Below are 19,246 nucleotides of genomic sequence, written 5' to 3'. Positions count from 1 at the left end.
AAGGCCTAAAATGTGAATTTAACTTTAAAAAAAGCAAAATAAACTCTGGCAGTGAAAGAAAATACAGCAATATATAACATTTCAAAATCAAAACTATGGTAGCAACTAATGGCTTAAGAAGCAAACCCACCATATTACTCAACCAGGTTCCAACTAAACCCACCCAAAACATTGGATCCCACCTCCTCCCACCCAGGTTCCTGTTGGAACTCCTTTACCTTGTGTAGATATCCCCTTCTGAGATCCTCATGATCTAATATAAATGTACAACACTCTCCATCTGACATCAGTTTGTAGACTCCACTTTGGTCTTCCAAGAGATAGTCAGCTGCCAAGCAGTTCTGTGACACCACCCTAGATGGTGGAGCCACTTCTGCTGTCAGCTCTGCTTATAACATCAATGGTGTCATTGGTTATCTGATCCATGACTCCAGTACACAATTTCAACTTACTTATCTTAGATTCCCCATCTATGAAGGGCTCACTGCATAAAGCATCTCCAATCCAGAGAAAATGTTTCTTCTCACTGAAAGGCCAGGGGAGTATTGGGAGAAATTGAGGCTTACCCTTACAGATATGAGGGGGAGGGACAACATAACCTAAAGCCATTGGACCCCATCCTAGACTCCGGTACTGAGGCATTGTTGGTCATGTATTGGTTGGTCAGATTCTGGCAATGAAGAAAACACACGGGAACATAGCTCAGTTAGTGAATGATGAAAATGCATTACATGTTCAGTCAATGCTCCATAAAAAAGGATAAAGATGAGAATGATGAAGAATACAGTTCAGTCTTTGCTGCTTATCTTTAAAAATGTCCAAAGGTAAAATATTCACAGGCCTTCTAGGTGTGTTTCTGATGGACATAAGCACTAAACCCAATGAATCCGATCATTAGAGTCCTGTTTGTTCAAAGTTTTTTTTTTTTTTTAAAGTAGCATCATGTCTTCCCTAGTTTGTGAGAAGACATTGGGCCTGTGAGCCCAATGGGACAGCTGCAACGTCTTTAATATTGCCCCTTCTTCTGGAGTTTCCTTTATGCAGCTCAAGCTTGTGAATCCTCTGGTGATAGCTTAGCCCGGCATTACCTGTAAAAGCTTTGCCACATTCAGAACACTGATGTGGTTTCTCTCCAGTGTGGACCCTTTGGTGTGCTATGAGATCTGACTTCTGTGTAAAAGCTTTGTCACATTCAGAACATTGATATGGTTTCTCTCCAGTGTGGATCCTCTGGTGTATGATAAGATATGACTTCCATGTAAAAGCTTTGCCACATTCAGAACATTGATATGGCTTCTCTCCAGTGTGCACCCTCTGGTGTGCTATAAGAGCTGACGTCTGTGTAAAAGCTTTGTCACATTCAGGACACTGATGTGGTTTCTCTCCAGTGTGGATCCTCTGGTGTGTGATAAGATCTGACTTATGTGTAAAAGCTTTGTCACATTCACAACACTGATATGACTTCTCTCCAGTGTGAACCTTCTGGTGTGTGATAAGATATGACTTCTGTGTGTAAGCTTTGTCACATTCAGAACACTGATATGACTTCTCTCCAGTGTGAACCCTCTGGTGTATGATAAGCTCGCGCTTAGTTAAAAAAGCTTTGTCACATTCAGAACACTGATGTGGTTTCTCTCCAGTGTGCCTCCTCTGGTGTATGATAAGGGTTGACTTCTGTGTAAAAGCTTTTTCACATTCAGAACACTGATATGACTTCTCTCCAGTGTGAATCCTCTTGTGTCTGATAAGATGTGACCTCTTTGTAAAAGCTTTGTCACATTCAGAACACTGATGTGGTTTCTCTCCAGTGTGAATCCTCTGGTGTATGATAAGATTTGACTTCCATGTAAAAGTTTTGTCACATTCAGAACATTGATATGGCTTCTCTCCAGTGTGCCTCCTCTGGTGTATGATAAGATATGACTTATGTGTAAAAGCTGTGTCACATTCAGAACATTGATATGGCTTCTCTCCAGTGTGCCTCCTCTGGTGTATGATAAGATATGACTTATGTGTAAAAGCTGTGTCACATTCAGAACATTGATATGACTTCTCTCCAGTGTGAATCCTCTGGTGTATGATAAGATGTGACATACATGTAAAAGCTTTTTCACATTCAGAACACTGATATGACTTCTCTCCAGTGTGAATCCTCTGGTGTATGATAAGCTGTGACTTCCATGTAAAAGCTTTGTCACATTCAGAACATTGATATGACTTCTCTCCAGTGTGAATCCTCTGGTGTCTGATAAGATATGACTTCCTTGTAAAAGCTTTGTCACATTCAGAACACTGATATGGCTTCTCTCCAGTGTGCATCCTCTGGTGTCTGATAAGATGTGACATACATGTAAAAGCTTTGTCACATTCAGAACACTGATATGGCTTCTCTCCAGTGTGCATCCTCTGGTGTCTGATAAGATGTGACATACATGTAAAAGCTTTGTCACATTCAGAACACTGATATGGCTTCTCTCCAGTGTGAACCTTCTGGTGTGTGATATGTTTTGCCTCCATTGTAAAATCTTTGTCACGTTCCAAACAAGAAATAGCTTGAAATGACTCCTCTTATGTATACATGGGTTGGACTTTACTGTAAAGCAATTGTCACTTCCAGAACACTGAAATGTCTTTTCTCTTGTTATCCTCTGAGGTTGGATCAGTGTTGAAGAGGACCCAAAGCACTTATGACATGTAGAACACGGATATGACTTGTGTCCTGTGTGACTCCTCCAGTGAACTGCAATAAAAACTTTCAGTCAATTACAACACCCAGATGTTTGGTTTCCCATGTGACTGAGTTGTATTCACAAAGACCAGCATGACCAAAAACGTGATTCGTCAATCCACCTGTACAAAAAATAAAAAATAAAAATCAGAATTCTATATAAAAGGGCTAAAGTTGTTTTTTATTTTTAATGATCATTAATAAATATATCTTATATATCCTCGCAGGCTGTGTCATCATTATGGTTGTCCTCAAAAGGCCAGTTGTAACTGTAAGACTAGATCTCCAGAGCACCTCACCCCCCCCCATTACATCAGATGCCAAGAACCCCACACCCACCCTAACATCACCGTGCACCTCCTTTGGGGGCAGAGCTGGAAAGCAGAAAGTGCAGGGTCTGGAGGAGGACCAGAGGAGGAGTGGAGTCAATTACCAGAGTCTGCTGAATGCTGAGACCAAGGGAGGTGAAGATGAGGGGATGCTGCAGCTGCACTGAGAGGTGCAGGATTTAGCAGAGGAGTTCCATTCTCTTCTCTGCTGCCGACTGCTGAGACAAGGTGGGGGAGGAGACAAGGGGGTACCTGCAGGAGAGGTGCAAGGGCCACATGAAATAACCTAGAGAGCCAGATCCAGATATATATAGAAAGCATATGTACATCATTGTGTGTATATATATGTGTGTATTATATTTTTTTATTAAATTAAATAGTATTTAAGACATTTTTTTTTAAGTGCACACAGTATATCCAACATTCAGCCCAGACAATGGAGTCATACATTCTAATGTATAAGCAGTTGTGGCAATGTTACAGATCATACAGAACAATAACTTGCTTTGTCTCTGGTGTCACTTTTACTTTCTATAAACAAATGAAAAGAGAAAAAAGAAGCAACGTAGAACAATTTACCTGTACATGGCAAGTAACTCTCTCCAGTACAGACATAGATAGCTGACTCCGTTCAAGTAGGCCTGTGTCTACAGGATCATACACCAAGTATCGGCCTCCAATGTAGTTACCATTTAGTAGGGTACAGTTGGCTGGTCCATTTTTAGGGGCCTAAAAAAGTTAAACCTATAAAAACCTATGACAAATGAAGTATGGGGAGTGAGTACCGGAGTATCCAGCCAGTTCTGCCAGAGAGCCATAAGTCTCCTAGGAGAAGTTAGGTTTTCATGTATTATTATGGAGTTCACCTGCTCAATCCATGCCTGGTGGGAGTATGAGTTGATAACCAGAATGCTTGGATTCGATTTGCAGGTTCGTTCAGAAAGTAAATCTAAGAATCCAAAAATTACAAGCTTAATCTCAGCTAGGGAGAGACTTTGTTCAATTAAAAGAAGGTGAGAAAATGTAAATGAGCAGCTGAGAGAAGAGCTAAAAACACTAAAAATACCCCCAAAGATCTATCCTAGAAATTCAGTCTAAAATGTAACAATTACACCAAGAAAACCCTCAACTGAGGGAAGAGATAATGACACCAAAGATACAAATGGAGCTCAACAATCAGGAAAGAGAATCAAAGAGGATGATTTATACAAAGTACCCATCAAGGAACAACAGACCGGTGAGACCAATCAGCTTCCGAAATGTAACAAGACAAAGACCAGCAATAGCCAAGACAACTCTACTAATCCTGAGACCACAAATAGTGATGGCGAACACCCCCCTGTTCAGGTCGCGGTCAAACATCCGAACCTAGAGAATGTTCTACAGTGAATGTCGAACACGAAGGACTGAGAGGTGTCTTACCGCATCTGAGTATGAAGATCCCGCTCAGTTACTAACATCCGGCATGAGTTCTATGATGAAGTCACGCGGTATTTTAGTAGTGAGACATTCATTCATGTTCCTGGTGTCAGTGGGGTTTCCTGCCGACACTTGAATGTCAAAAGAATTGTCAGGATTGCCCAGCAATTAAAAAAAAAACAGCTTGTTGTCCCCCTCTCATCCACACCAAGCACTTCGAGACTGGTATGGATTTTGAGAGGAACCCTCTATGCCAATAATATTTTTATAAATGGCATGGGGGTCCCCCAAAAATCCATATCAGGAGGTGAGCACCCCCTCTCCTGAACCATACCAGGCCACATGCCCGTAACATGGTGGGATGCCTTGGGTCGGGAGCCCCCCAAAGCACCTTGTCCACATATTGATGGGGACAAGGGCCTCTTTCCCACAACCGTAGCCTGTGGTTGTGGGGGTCTGTAACCTGGGGGGCTTATTGGAATCTGGAAGTCCCCTTTAACAAGGGGGCCCAAAGATCCTGGCCCCCCCGCCTATGTAAATGAGTAGGCAGTATATGGTACTGCTACCCATTCACAAAAAAAGTGTAGAAAATGACAGGAGACAGTCTTTAACAAGTCCTTTATTGAAAATAAACATTTTAAAAAATGTCCCCCAAAGTAGATCCAACGTCAATCACGATCCTGCCACCATCGCTACCCAACAAAGGGGAAAAAAGCTCTGCTTGCTATGCTGGCTCCTAGCTGTCTGACAGCTGCACCTGTGACAACAGTTTTTATATACCCCGCCCCCTTGTGACATCACCACGCACTGTGATTGGTCAAAGTATTACACCTGACTTGTGGTTAGGTGCATTGCTTTGTCCTATCACAATGCACTATCAGGGCGCAGTGCATTGTGGGGCATGGTGGGCAAACAGCCCACTGAATGCCCATACTGTTTGTGTTTGCTGAACACATGAACGGCCCATGTTCAAATCAAACTTAGGTTCAACTCGAACATGAAGCCCATCCCTACAAACAAACAATCATCAAACCACAAGAACAGCCAACAAACTCCGGATTCTTATTGTTATTAATAGACTCCAATGGGAAATATCTAAACACCAAACGGCTCTTCCCAGGAACAAGACAACAAAATTCAAGTCCAACAACTGAACAAGCGATAGGAGTCATCAATGATCCGTATTTCACCAACCCCAAACATATCATCATACACACCGACCCAAACATATCATCATACACACCGACCCAAACATATCATCATACACACCGACCCAAACATATCATACACACCGACCCAAACATATCATCATACACACCGACCCAAACATATCATCATACACACCGACCCAAACATATCATCATACACACCGACCCCAAACGTATCATCATACACACCGACCCAAACGTATCATCATACACACCGACCCAAACATATCATCATACACACCGACCCAAACATATCATCATACACACCGACCCAAACATATCATCATACACACCGACCCAAACATATCATCATACACACCGACCCCAACGTATCATCATACACACCGACCCAAACGTATCATACACACCGACCCAAACATATCATCATACACACCGACCCAAACGTATCATCATACACACCGACCCAAACGTATCATCATACACACCGACCCCAACGTATCATCATACACACCGACCCCAACGTATCATCATACACACCGACCCAAACGTATCATCATACACACAGACCCAAACGTATCATCATACACACAGACCCAAACGTATCATCATACACACCGACCCCAACGTATCATCATACACACCGACCCAAACGTATCATCATACACACCGACCCAAACGTATCATCATACACACCGACCCAAACGTATCATCATACACACCGACCCAAACGTATCATCATACACACCGACCCAAACGTATCATCATACACACCGACCCAAACATATCATCATACACACCGACCCAAACATATCATACACACAGACCCAAACATATCATCATACACACCGACCCAAACGTATCATCATACACACCGACCCAAACGTATCATCATACACACCGACCCAAACGTATCATCATACACACCGACCCAAACGTATCATCATACACACCGACCCAAACATATCATACACACCGACCCAAACATATCATCATACACACCGACCCAAACATATCATCATACACACCGACCCAAACGTATCATCATACACACCGACCCAAACGTATCATCATACACACCGACCCAAACGTATCATCATACACACCGACCCAAACATATCATCATACACACCGACCCAAACGTATCATCATACACACCGACCCAAACATATCATCATACACACCGACCCCAACGTATCATCATACACACCGACCCAAACATATCATCATACACACCGACCCAAACGTATCATCATACACACCGACCCAAACGTATCATCATACACACCGACCCAAACGTATCATCATACACACCGACCCAAACATATCATCATACACACCGACCCAAACATATCATACACACAGACCCAAACATATCATCATACACACCGACCCAAACGTATCATCATACACACCGACCCAAACGTATCATCATACACACCGACCCAAACGTATCATCATACACACCGACCCAAACGTATCATCATACACACCGACCCAAACATATCATACACACCGACCCAAACATATCATCATACACACCGACCCAAACATATCATCATACACACCGACCCAAACATATCATCATACACACCGACCCAAACGTATCATCATACACACCGACCCAAACGTATCATCATACACACCGACCCAAACGTATCATCATACACACCGACCCAAACGTATCATCATACACACCGACCCAAACGTATCATCATACACACCGACCCAAACATATCATCATACACACCGACCCCAACGTATCATCATACACACCGACCCAAACGTATCATCATACACACCGACCCAAACGTATCATCATACACACCGACCCAAACGTATCATCATACACACCGACCCAAACGTATCATCATACACACCGACCCAAACATATCATCATACACACCGACCCAAACATATCATACACACAGACCCAAACATATCATCATACACACCGACCCAAACGTATCATCATACACACCGACCCAAACGTATCATCATACACACCGACCCAAACGTATCATCATACACACCGACCCAAACGTATCATCATACACACCGACCCAAACATATCATACACACCGACCCAAACATATCATCATACACACCGACCCAAACATATCATCATACACACCGACCCAAACATATCATCATACACACCGACCCAAACGTATCATCATACACACCGACCCAAACGTATCATCATACACACCGACCCAAACGTATCATCATACACACCGACCCAAACGTATCATCATACACACCGACCCAAACGTATCATCATACACACCGACCCAAACATATCATCATACACACCGACCCCAACGTATCATCATACACACCGACCCAAACGTATCATCATACACACCGACCCAAACGTATCATCATACACACCGACCCAAACATATCATCATACACACCGACCCAAACATATCATACACACAGACCCAAACATATCATCATACACACCGACCCAAACGTATCATCATACACACCGACCCAAACGTATCATCATACACACCGACCCAAACGTATCATCATACACACCGACCCAAACGTATCATCATACACACCGACCCAAACATATCATACACACCGACCCAAACATATCATCATACACACCGACCCAAACATATCATCATACACACCGACCCAAACATATCATCATACACACCGACCCAAACGTATCATCATACACACCGACCCAAACGTATCATCATACACACCGACCCAAACATATCATCATACACACCGACCCAAACGTATCATCATACACACCGACCCAAACATATCATCATACACACCGACCCCAACGTATCATCATACACACCGACCCAAACGTATCATCATACACACCGACCCAAACGTATCATCATACACACCGACCCAAACGTATCATCATACACACCGACCCAAACGTATCATCATACACACCGACCCAAACGTATCATCATACACACCGACCCAAACATATCATCATACACACCGACCCAAACATATCATCATACACACCGACCCAAACGTATCATCATACACACCGACCCAAACGTATCATCATACACACCGACCCAAACGTATCATCATACACACCGACCCAAACGTATCATCATACACACCGACCCAAACATATCATCATACACACCGACCCAAACGTATCATCATACACACCGACCCAAACATATCATCATACACACCGACCCAAACATATCATCATACACACCGACCCAAACGTATCATCATACACACCGACCCAAACGTATCATCATACACACCGACCCAAACATATCATCATACACACCGACCCAAACATATCATCATACACACCGACCCAAACATATCATCATACACACCGACCCAAACATATCATCATACACACCGACCCAAACATATCATCATACACACCGACCCAAACATATCATCATACACACCGACCCAAACATCCTCCAGGGACAAAAGGAAGCCTCTGAGAATAAACTATTACAACTAACAGAGACCGCACAACAAAAATGTCCTCACTCCAACATCATACTGTCCTCCCTAATTCCAAGGATGGACATAACAAACAATAGAAAACTCAGCGAATCAACACAGAGCTGGCAGATAAAACCAGGTCAGAGCCTACCATTCACCTGACACAACATCATTCCATCATGACCCAACACCTCTATGACTACAAACACCTCAACTAACAAGGGGGCAGTCAACTAGCAAGAGAACCCAAAGACATTGTACTGAATGGAACTCACAACCCGGGATCTGCCACAAACCATCTCAGATGGACACAATGGGGCTGATTTACTAACACTGGAGTGTGCTAAATCTGGGGCAGCTGTGCATGTGGGCCAATCAGGTTCTGACTTCAGCTTGTTCAATTAAGCTTTGACATAAAACCTGGAAGCTGATTGGTTCCTATGCAGAGCTTCACCAGACTTTGCACTCTCCAGTATCTTATTGTCATCATATGCTGTGTCCATAATGACCACCCATCCCCCCTTATCAGCTGGCTTCAATGTTATATCTCCCCTTGCTGCTAATGATGGCAATGCACCTTTCTCCTCAATGGTCCCATTATTAGGATATGACCCCAGAGTTCCTGATTATAGACTGTCATTAGAGATGAGCGAATCGAAGTAGGCGAAGTGGAATTCGAGTCGAATATCGGAAAATTTTCGAATCCGAAAAATAGCCTACTTCGGACGGGCGAATCGAAATTTTTCCTAAAATGGCGGCGGACATGTGCGGCGACGGAGCGGGGATGTCTGGGAAGGCGCGCAGACAAGGCGCACTGACCCATAATGCATTCCTTAATGACATGTGATCGCATCAGCCAATCAGCAGCCAGCCAGCCAGCACTGTGTAATGGTCGAGCTATAAATAGCGGCCATTTTGGAATTCTTCATTTGCCTCCAGTCATTCAAGAGAGGCAGACCGCTCTGTATTAGGGACAGAGTTAGGGCCACAGAAACGTTACTTGGGGACAGAGAAACGTTACTTAGGGACAGAGAAGCATTACTCAGGGACACAGAATTGTTAATGAGGGCCACAGAATCGTTACTTAGGGACAAAGAAACGCTAGTTAGGGCCACAGAATTGTTACTCAGGGACAGACAGAATTGTTACTGAGTGCCAGAGAATTGTTACTTAGGGCCACAGAAACGTTAGTTAGGGCCACAGAATTGTTACTCAGGGACAGACACAGAATTGTTACTGAGGGCCACAGAACTGTTACTTAGGGCCACAGAAACGTTATTAGGGCCACAGAATTGTTACTCAGGGACAGACACAGAATTGTTACTGAGTGCCAGAGAATTGTTACTTAGGGCCACAGAATTGTTACTCAGGGACAGACACAGAATTGTTACTGAGGGCCACAGAACTGTTACTTAGGGCCACAGAAACGTTATTAGGGCCACAGAATTGTTACTCAGGGACAGACAGAATTGTTACTGAGTGCCAGAGAATTGTTACTTAGGGCCACAGAAACGTTAGGGCCACAGAATTGTTACTCAGGGACAGACACAGAATTGTTACTGAGGGCCACAGAACTGTTACTTAGGGCCACAGAAACGTTATTAGGGCCACAGAATTGTTACTCAGGGACAGACAGAATTGTTACTGAGTGCCAGAGAATTGTTACTTAGGGCCACAGAAACGTTAGTTAGGGCCACAGAATTGTTACTCAGGGACAGACACAGAATTGTTACTTAGGGCCACAGAAACGTTAGGGCCACAGAATTGTTACTCAGGGACAGACACAGAATTGTTACTGAGGGCCACAGAACTGTTACTTAGGGCCACAGAAACGTTATTAGGGCCACAGAATTGTTACTCAGGGACAGACAGAATTGTTACTGAGTGCCAGAGAATTGTTACTTAGGGCCACAGAAACGTTAGTTAGGGCCACAGAATTGTTACTCAGGGACAGACAGAATTGTTACTGAGTGCCAGAGAATTGTTACTTAGGGCCACAGAAACGTTAGTTAGGGCCACAGAATTGTTACTCAGGGACAGACACAGAATTGTTACTAAGGGCCACAGAACTGTTACTTAGGGCCACAGAAACGTTATTAGGGCCACAGAATTGTTACTCAGGGACAGACAGAATTGTTACTGAGTGCCAGAGAATTGTTACTTAGGGCCACAGAATTGTTACTCAGGGACAGACACAGAATTGTTACTGAGGGCCACAGAACTGTTACTTAGGGCCACAGAAACGTTATTAGGGCCACAGAATTGTTACTCAGGGACAGACAGAATTGTTACTGAGTGCCAGAGAATTGTTACTTAGGGCCACAGAAACGTTAGGGCCACAGAATTGTTACTCAGGGACAGACACAGAATTGTTACTGAGGGCCACAGAACTGTTACTTAGGGCCACAGAAACGTTATTAGGGCCACAGAATTGTTACTCAGGGACAGACAGAATTGTTACTGAGTGCCAGAGAATTGTTACTTAGGGTCACAGAAACGTTAGTTAGGGCCACAGAATTGTTACTCAGGGACAGACACAGAATTGTTACTTAGGGCCACAGAAACGTTAGTTAGGGCCACAGAATTGTTACTCAGGGACAGACACAGAATTGTTACTGAGGGCCACAGAACTGTTACTTAGGGCCACAGAAACGTTATTAGGGCCACAGAATTGTTACTCAGGGACAGACAGAATTGTTACTGAGTGCCAGAGAATTGTTACTTAGGGCCACAGAAACGTTAGTTAGGGCCACAGAATTGTTACTCAGGGACAGACAGAATTGTTACTGAGTGCCAGAGAATTGTTACTTAGGGCCACAGAAACGTTAGTTAGGGCCACAGAATTGTTACTCAGGGACAGACACAGAATTGTTACTGAGGGCCACAGAACTGTTACTTAGGGCCACAGAAACGTTATTAGGGCCACAGAATTGTTACTCAGGGAAAGACAGAATTGTTACTGAGTGCCAGAGAATTGTTACTTAGGGCCACAGAATTGTTACTCAGGGACAGACACAGAATTGTTACTGAGGGCCACAGAACTGTTACTTAGGGCCACAGAAACGTTATTAGGGCCACAGAATTGTTACTCAGGGACAGACAGAATTGTTACTGAGTGCCAGAGAATTGTTACTTAGGGCCACAGAAACATTAGGGCCACAGAATTGTTACTCAGGGACAGACACAGAATTGTTACTGAGGGCCACAGAACTGTTACTTAGGGCCACAGAAACGTTATTAGGGCCACAGAATTGTTACTCAGGGACAGACAGAATTGTTACTGAGTGCCAGAGAATTGTTACTTAGGGCCACAGAAACGTTAGTTAGGGCCACAGAATTGTTACTCAGGGACAGACACAGAATTGTTACTGAGGGCCACAGAACTGTTACTTAGGGCCACAGAAACGTTAGTTAGGGCCACAGAATTGTTACTCAGGGACAGACACAGAATTGTTACTGAGGGCCACAGAACTGTTACATAGGGCCACAGAAACGTTATTAGGGCCACAGAATTGTTACTCAGAGACAGACAGAATTGTTACTGAGTGCCAGAGAATTGTTACTTAGGGCCACAGAAACGTTAGTTAGGGCCACAGAATTGTTACTCAGGGACAAACACAGAATTGTTACTGAGGGCCACAGAACTGTTACTTAGGGCCACAGAAACGTTATTAGGGCCACAGAATTGTTACTCAGGGACAGACAGAATTGTTACTGAGTGCAAGAGAATTGTTACTTAGGGCCACAGAATTGTTACTCAGGGACAGACACAGAATTGTTACTGAGGGCCACAGAACTGTTACTTAGGGCCACAGAAACGTTATTAGGGCCACAGAATTGTTACTCAGGGACAGACAGAATTGTTACTGAGTGCCAGAGAATTGTTACTTAGGGCCACAGAAACGTTAGGGCCACAGAATTGTTACTCAGGGACAGACACAGAATTGTTACTGAGGGCCACAGAACTGTTACTTAGGGCCACAGAAACGTTATTAGGGCCACAGAATTGTTACTCAGGGACAGAGAATTGTTACTGAGTGCCAGAGAATTGTTACTTAGGGCCACAGAAACGTTAGTTAGGGCCACAGAATTGTTACTCAGGGACAGACACAGAATTGTTACTGAGGGCCACAGAACTGTTACTTAGGGCCACAGAAACGTTAGTTAGGGCCACAGAATTGTTACTCAGGGACAGACACAGAATTGTTACTGAGGGCCACAGAACTGTTACTTAGGGCCACAGAAACGTTATTAGGGCCACAGAATTGTTACTCAGGGACAGACAGAATTGTTACTGAGTGCCAGAGAATTGTTACTTAGGGCCACAGAAACGTCAGTTAGGGCCACAGAATTGTTACTCAGGGACAGACAGAATTGTTACTGAGTGCCAGAGAATTGTTACTTAGGGCCACAGAAACGTTAGTTAGGGCCACAGAATTGTTACTCAGGGACAGACACAGAATTGTTACTGAGGGCCACAGAACTGTTACTTAGGGCCACAGAAACGTTATTAGGGCCACAGAATTGTTACTCAGGGACAGACAGAATTGTTACTGAGTGCCAGAGAATTGTTACTTAGGGCCACAGAATTGTTACTCAGGGACAGACACAGAATTGTTACTGAGGGCCACAGAACTGTTACTTAGGGCCACAGAAACGTTATTAGGGCCACAGAATTGTTACTCAGGGACAGACAGAATTGTTACTGAGTGCCAGAGAATTGTTACTTAGGGCCACAGAAACGTTAGGGCCACAGAATTATTACTCAGGGACAGACACAGAATTGTTACTGAGGGCCACAGAACTGTTACTTAGGGCCACAGAAACGTTATTAGGGCCACAGAATTGTTACTCAGGGACAGACAGAATTGTTACTGAGTGCCAGAGAATTGTTACTTAGGGCCACAGAAACGTTATTAGGGCCACAGAATTGTTACTCAGGGACAGACACAGAATTGTTACTGAGGGCCACAGAACTGTTACTTAGGGCCACAGAAACGTTAGTTAGGGCCACAGAATTGTTACTCAGGGACAGACACAGAATTGTTACTGAGGGCCACAGAACTGTTACTTAGGGCCACAGAAACGTTATTAGGGCCACAGAATTGTTACTCAGGGACAGACAGAATTGTTACTGAGTGCCAGAGAATTGTTACTTAGGGCCACAGAAACGTTAGTTAGGGCCACAGAATTGTTACTCAGGGACAGACAGAACTGTTACTGAGTGCCAGAGAATTGTTACTTAGGGCCACAGAAACGTTAGTTAGGGCCACAGAATTGTTACTCAGGGACAGACACAGAATTGTTACTGAGGGCAACAGAACTGTTACTTAGGGCCACAGAAACGTTATTAGGGCCACAGAATTGTTACTCAGGGACAGACAGAATTGTTACTGAGTGCCAGAGAATTGTTACTTAGGGCCACAGAATTGTTACTCAGGGACAGACACAGAATTGTTACTGAGGGCCACAGAACTGTTACTTAGGGCCACAGAAACGTTAGGGCCACAGAATTGTTACTCAGGGACAGACACAGAATTGTTACTGAGGGCCACAGAACTGTTACTTAGGGCCACAGAAACGTTAGTTAGGGCCACAGAATTGTTACTCAGGGACAGACACAGAATTGTTACTGAGGGCCACAGAACTGTTACTTAGGGCCACAGAAACGTTACTCAGGGACACAGAATTGTTACTGAGGGCCACAGAACCGTTACTTATGGCCACAGAATTGTTACTCAGGGACAGACACAGAATTGTTACTCAGGGACACAGAATTGTTACTGAGGGCCACAGAACCGTTACTTAGGGCCACAGAAACGTTACTCAGGGACACAGAATTGTTACTGAGGGCCACAGAACCGTTACTTAGGGCCACAGAATTGTTACTCAGGGACAGACACAGAATTGTTACTGAGGGCCACAGAACTGTTACTTAGGGCCACAGAATTGTTACTCGGACAGACACAGAATTGTTACTCAGGGACACAGAATTGTTACTGAGGGCCACAGAACCGTTACTTAGGGCCACATAAACGTTAATCAGGGACACAGAATTGTTACTGAGGGCCACAGAACCGTTACTTAGGGCCACAGAATTGTTACTCAGGGACAGACACAGAATTGTTACTGAGGGACACAGAATTGTTACTGAGGGCCACAGAACCGTTACTTAGGGCCACATAAACGTTAATCAGGGACACAGAATTGTTACTGAGGGCCACAGAACCGTTACTTAGGGCCACATAAACGTTAATCAGGGACACAGAATTGTTACTGAGGGACACAGAACCGTTACTTAGGGCCACAGAAACGTTAATCAGGGACACAGAATTGTTACTGAGGGCCACAGAACCGTTACTTTGCGCCACAGAATTGTTACTCAGGGACAGACACAGAATTGTTTCTTGAGGGACACAGAATTGTTACTGAGGGCAACAGAACCGTTACTTAGGGCCACAGAATTGTTACTCAGGGACACAGAATTGTTACTGAGGGCCACAGAACTGTTACTTAGGGCCACAGAATTGTTACTCGGACAGACACAGAATTGGTACTCAGGGACACAGAATTGTTACTGAGGGCCACAGAACCGTTACTTAGGGCCACAGAATTGTTACTCAGGGACACAGAATTGTTACTGAGGGCCACAGAACTGTTACTTAAGGCCACAGAATTGTTACTCGGACAGACACAGAATTGTTACTCAGGGACACAGAATTGTTACTGAGGGCCACAGAACCGTTAATTAGGGCCACAGAAATGTTACTCAGGGACACAGAATTGTTACTGAGGGCCACAGAACCGTTACTTAGGGCCACAGAATTGTTACTCAGGGACAGACACAGAATTGTTACTGAGGGACACAGAATTGTTACTGAGGGCCACAACCGTTACTTAGGGCCACAGAATTGTTACTCAGGGACACAGAATTGTTACTGAGGGCCACAGAACTGTTACTTAGGGCCACAGAATTGTTACTCGGACAGACACAGAATTGTTACTCAGGGACACAGAATTGTTACTGAGGGCCACAGAACCATTACTTAGGGCCACATAAACGTTAATCAGGGACACAGAATTGTTACTGAGGGCCACAGAACCGTTACTTAGGGCCACAGAATTGTTACTCAGGGACAGACACATAATTGTTACTGAGGGACACAGAATTCTTACTGAGGGCCACAGAACCGTTACTTAGGGCCACATAAACGTTAATCAGGGACACAGAATTGTTACTGAGGGCCACAGAACCGTTACTTAGGGCCACATAAACGTTAATCAGGGACACAGAATTGTTACTGAGGGCCACAGAACCGTTACTTAGGGCCACAGAAACGTTAATCAGGGACACAGAATTGTTACTGAGGGCCACAGAACCGTTACTTAGGGCCACAGAATTGTTACTCAGGGACAGACACAGAATTGTTACTCAGGGACACAGAATTGTTACTCATGGACACAGAATCGTTGAATTAAAGAGTATGTCACACAACACGCAGAGGAGTGGCAGAGGAGGCAATGTTTTAGGAGCGAGCAGACGTGGCAGCAGAGGAAGGGGTCGAGGCAGCACTATTCGCAGCCAGAGGCCAGTGCTCCCGGTGTCATCCAGCGGTCATGTCTCCACCGACAACCCTGCCGTCATCGATTGGTTGGCTCGGTCGTCTTCCTCTTCCCAGGTCACCTCTGACACCTACAGCCAACGGTCGGTGGGTACGTCAGACACAACCGTTAGTTGGCATGGCCCGGGAGCAAGCCCACTGAAATCACGTGTCCTCTACCTGCCCCTGTCCTTTGCTGTTCCCTCACCAAGCGAAGTATCGCATGCTGTGGGCTCAGCCCCACTGTACTGTGAGGAAGAGCTAACAGAGGGCGGTCAGGAACGGGGGGAGACATCGGCCTTTTCAGCAGCCAGGCGAACAAGTACTGGCGAGGAGAGTGGCTCGGTAGCCGGTCTAGAGACAGGTCTGTCTCCTGACCCAGACGCAGCCGAGGGGGCTAGTAGTGAGGCGGAGACCCTACTTGATGATGAGGAGGTTGATCGCACTTGGCTGCCTCGTCGTCATCAGGCAATTTCTTCCGCATCATCAGCAGAAGAGGGTGCCAGCTTGGCAGCGAGCGAAACAGTCGGTGGGTTGCCCAGGAGGCAGCAGGGTCGCATCAGTGTCAGTGGAGCCAAACGGCCACGGAGTAGAGCACCAGCTCCACTGCAGCCTACCACCACGGCCAGTAGTGGTGCCGGTGCGCACGGAGGAAGTAGCAGTCAGCCAGTGAGGAGTAGCGGGGCAAAGTTTCCAACTCGGTGGTGTGGCAATTTTTCGTCAAGCCGCCCGAGGAAGTAAACGTAGCCGTATGTCGACTATGTGGCCAGAAATGCAAGCGTGGCCAGGGGGCCCATGTTGGGACTACAGCGTTGCGTCACCATATGCAGCGTCACCATTCGGTGGCCTGGGAAAACCGTGATAAAGATACGGCGGTTCTGCCTGCCCCAGCCCCCGCTCCATCACCCGCTCCGTTACTTGCTCCGTCACCCGACGTCGTCAATCGCCCTCTATCAGCCAGTCAAGGCTCCAACACCTCTGCTGAGGGGAGTTGTCGCTCGTTGGCATCTTCCGCTCGTTCAGATGCTCCTTCTCCTGCTACTCCTCTTCTTGGATTCCGTCAACAGTCTTTCTTGGAATCCGTTTCCAAGAGACAACAGTTTGCGAGCACGCACCCGACGGTGCAAAAGCTGAACGTCCTCCTGTCCAAGTTGCTGGTGCTGCAGTCCCTCCCTTTCCAACTGGTGGACTCAGCACCTTTCCGAGAAATGATGGCTTGTGCCGCGCCGCGGTGGAGAGCGCCAAGCCGTCATTTCTTCGCCAAAAAGGCAGTGCCAGCCCTGCATTCACATGTAGAAGAGATGGTGGGCCAGTCTTTGAGCATGTCGGTCTCTGCCAAAGTGCACGGCAGCGCCGACGTGTGGAGCTGTAACTACGGTCAGGGACAGTACATGTCATTTACGGCCCACTGGGTGAACGTGGTGCCGGCACAGCCGCACCAGCAACTTGGACAGGTCACGACGCTTTTGCCTCCACGTTTGCACGTCCTTGGTCCAGCAAACATGTCCGCCTCTACCACCTCTTCTTCCGCCGTGTCCTCAGCCGCCACCCCCGTGCCAAGTCCCATTACCCGACCGGCATATCACATGTGCAGGGCGCAACGGTGTCACGCTGTGCTGCACCTGGTATGCCTTGGCGAACGTAGTCACACAGGGGAGGAACTTCTGAGTGTAATGAACAGAGAAATCGACAGATGGCTGTCTCCGCGCAAACTGAAAATCGGAACCATGTTGACCGACAACGGAAAGAACATGGTGTCTGCTCTGCGTCAAGGAAGGTTGTGCCATGCGCCATGCATGGCTCACGTGTTCAATCTGGTTGTCAAGCGGTTCCTAAAATCCACCATCCCACTGCAAGACATCCTTAAAATGTCACGTAAACTGTGCATGCATTTCAGCCATTCCTACACCGCAAAGAACACCCTCATTGAGCTGCAGCGGCAGAACGGAATTCCACATCATCGCCTGATCTGCGACGTTGCAACAAGGTGGAATTCAACCCTACACATGTTAGACCGCCTTTACGAGCAGCGAAAGGCCATCACCGATTTCCTGATGTTACAAGCGGATAAAGGTACTCCCCTGTGTAACTTCGATGTCAGCCATTGGCAGCTCATGCGTGACACCTGCCGCTTGCTCAGGCCCTTTGAGGAGGCCACGCTATTCGTGAGTCGGCAGGACTATGGGATGAACGACGTCATTCCTCTGTTGCACGTCCTTGAACAAATGCTGTTAACAATGGCTGGTCAGGGTGCGGTAGACGTGGCGCACAGATTTCAACGCCACATGACCCCTGTGGGGCCAGGACAGGAAGAAGAGGAGGAGGTAGAGGAGGACATTTGTGCTCAGGAATTATTGAGTGAAATGGGTGGTTTTTCCACTCAGCGGACAGGAGTGGAGGAGCAGGAGCATCTGGGAGAGGAGGAGGAGGAGGAGACAGAGGACCCAGACGCACCGTGGCAGTATGCTGTGGAGATGGAGGCAGGGAGTCCCTCGCATTCCTTGGCGCAAATGGCCCATAGCATGCTCGGTT

The 19,246-nt window shown here is 45.9% G+C and overlaps 1 protein-coding gene across 1 annotated transcript in view; it reads right to left on the bottom strand.

Annotated features, from left to right (window-relative positions):
* The window catches only part of LOC149452140 (uncharacterized), an 82,452-nt gene that overhangs the window by 40,529 nt on the left and 22,677 nt on the right, over window positions 1-19,246 (bottom strand). Inside the window, exon 2 of the mRNA XM_089689735.1 lies at window positions 1,089-2,850. Coding sequence (XP_089545861.1) covers window positions 1,089-2,517 — 1,429 coding nt within the window. The 5' untranslated portion in view covers window positions 2,518-2,850. The remainder of the gene's footprint in view (window positions 1-1,088; window positions 2,851-19,246) is intronic.

The sequence above is a fragment of the Staurois parvus genome, unplaced genomic scaffold (genome assembly GCF_062004578.1).
Source record: "Staurois parvus isolate SC_StPar_1 unplaced genomic scaffold, SC_StPar_1.0 ptg000494l, whole genome shotgun sequence".
NCBI lineage: Eukaryota > Metazoa > Chordata > Amphibia > Anura > Ranidae > Staurois > Staurois parvus.
This window is presented reverse-complemented; position numbering and strand designations above follow the sequence as displayed.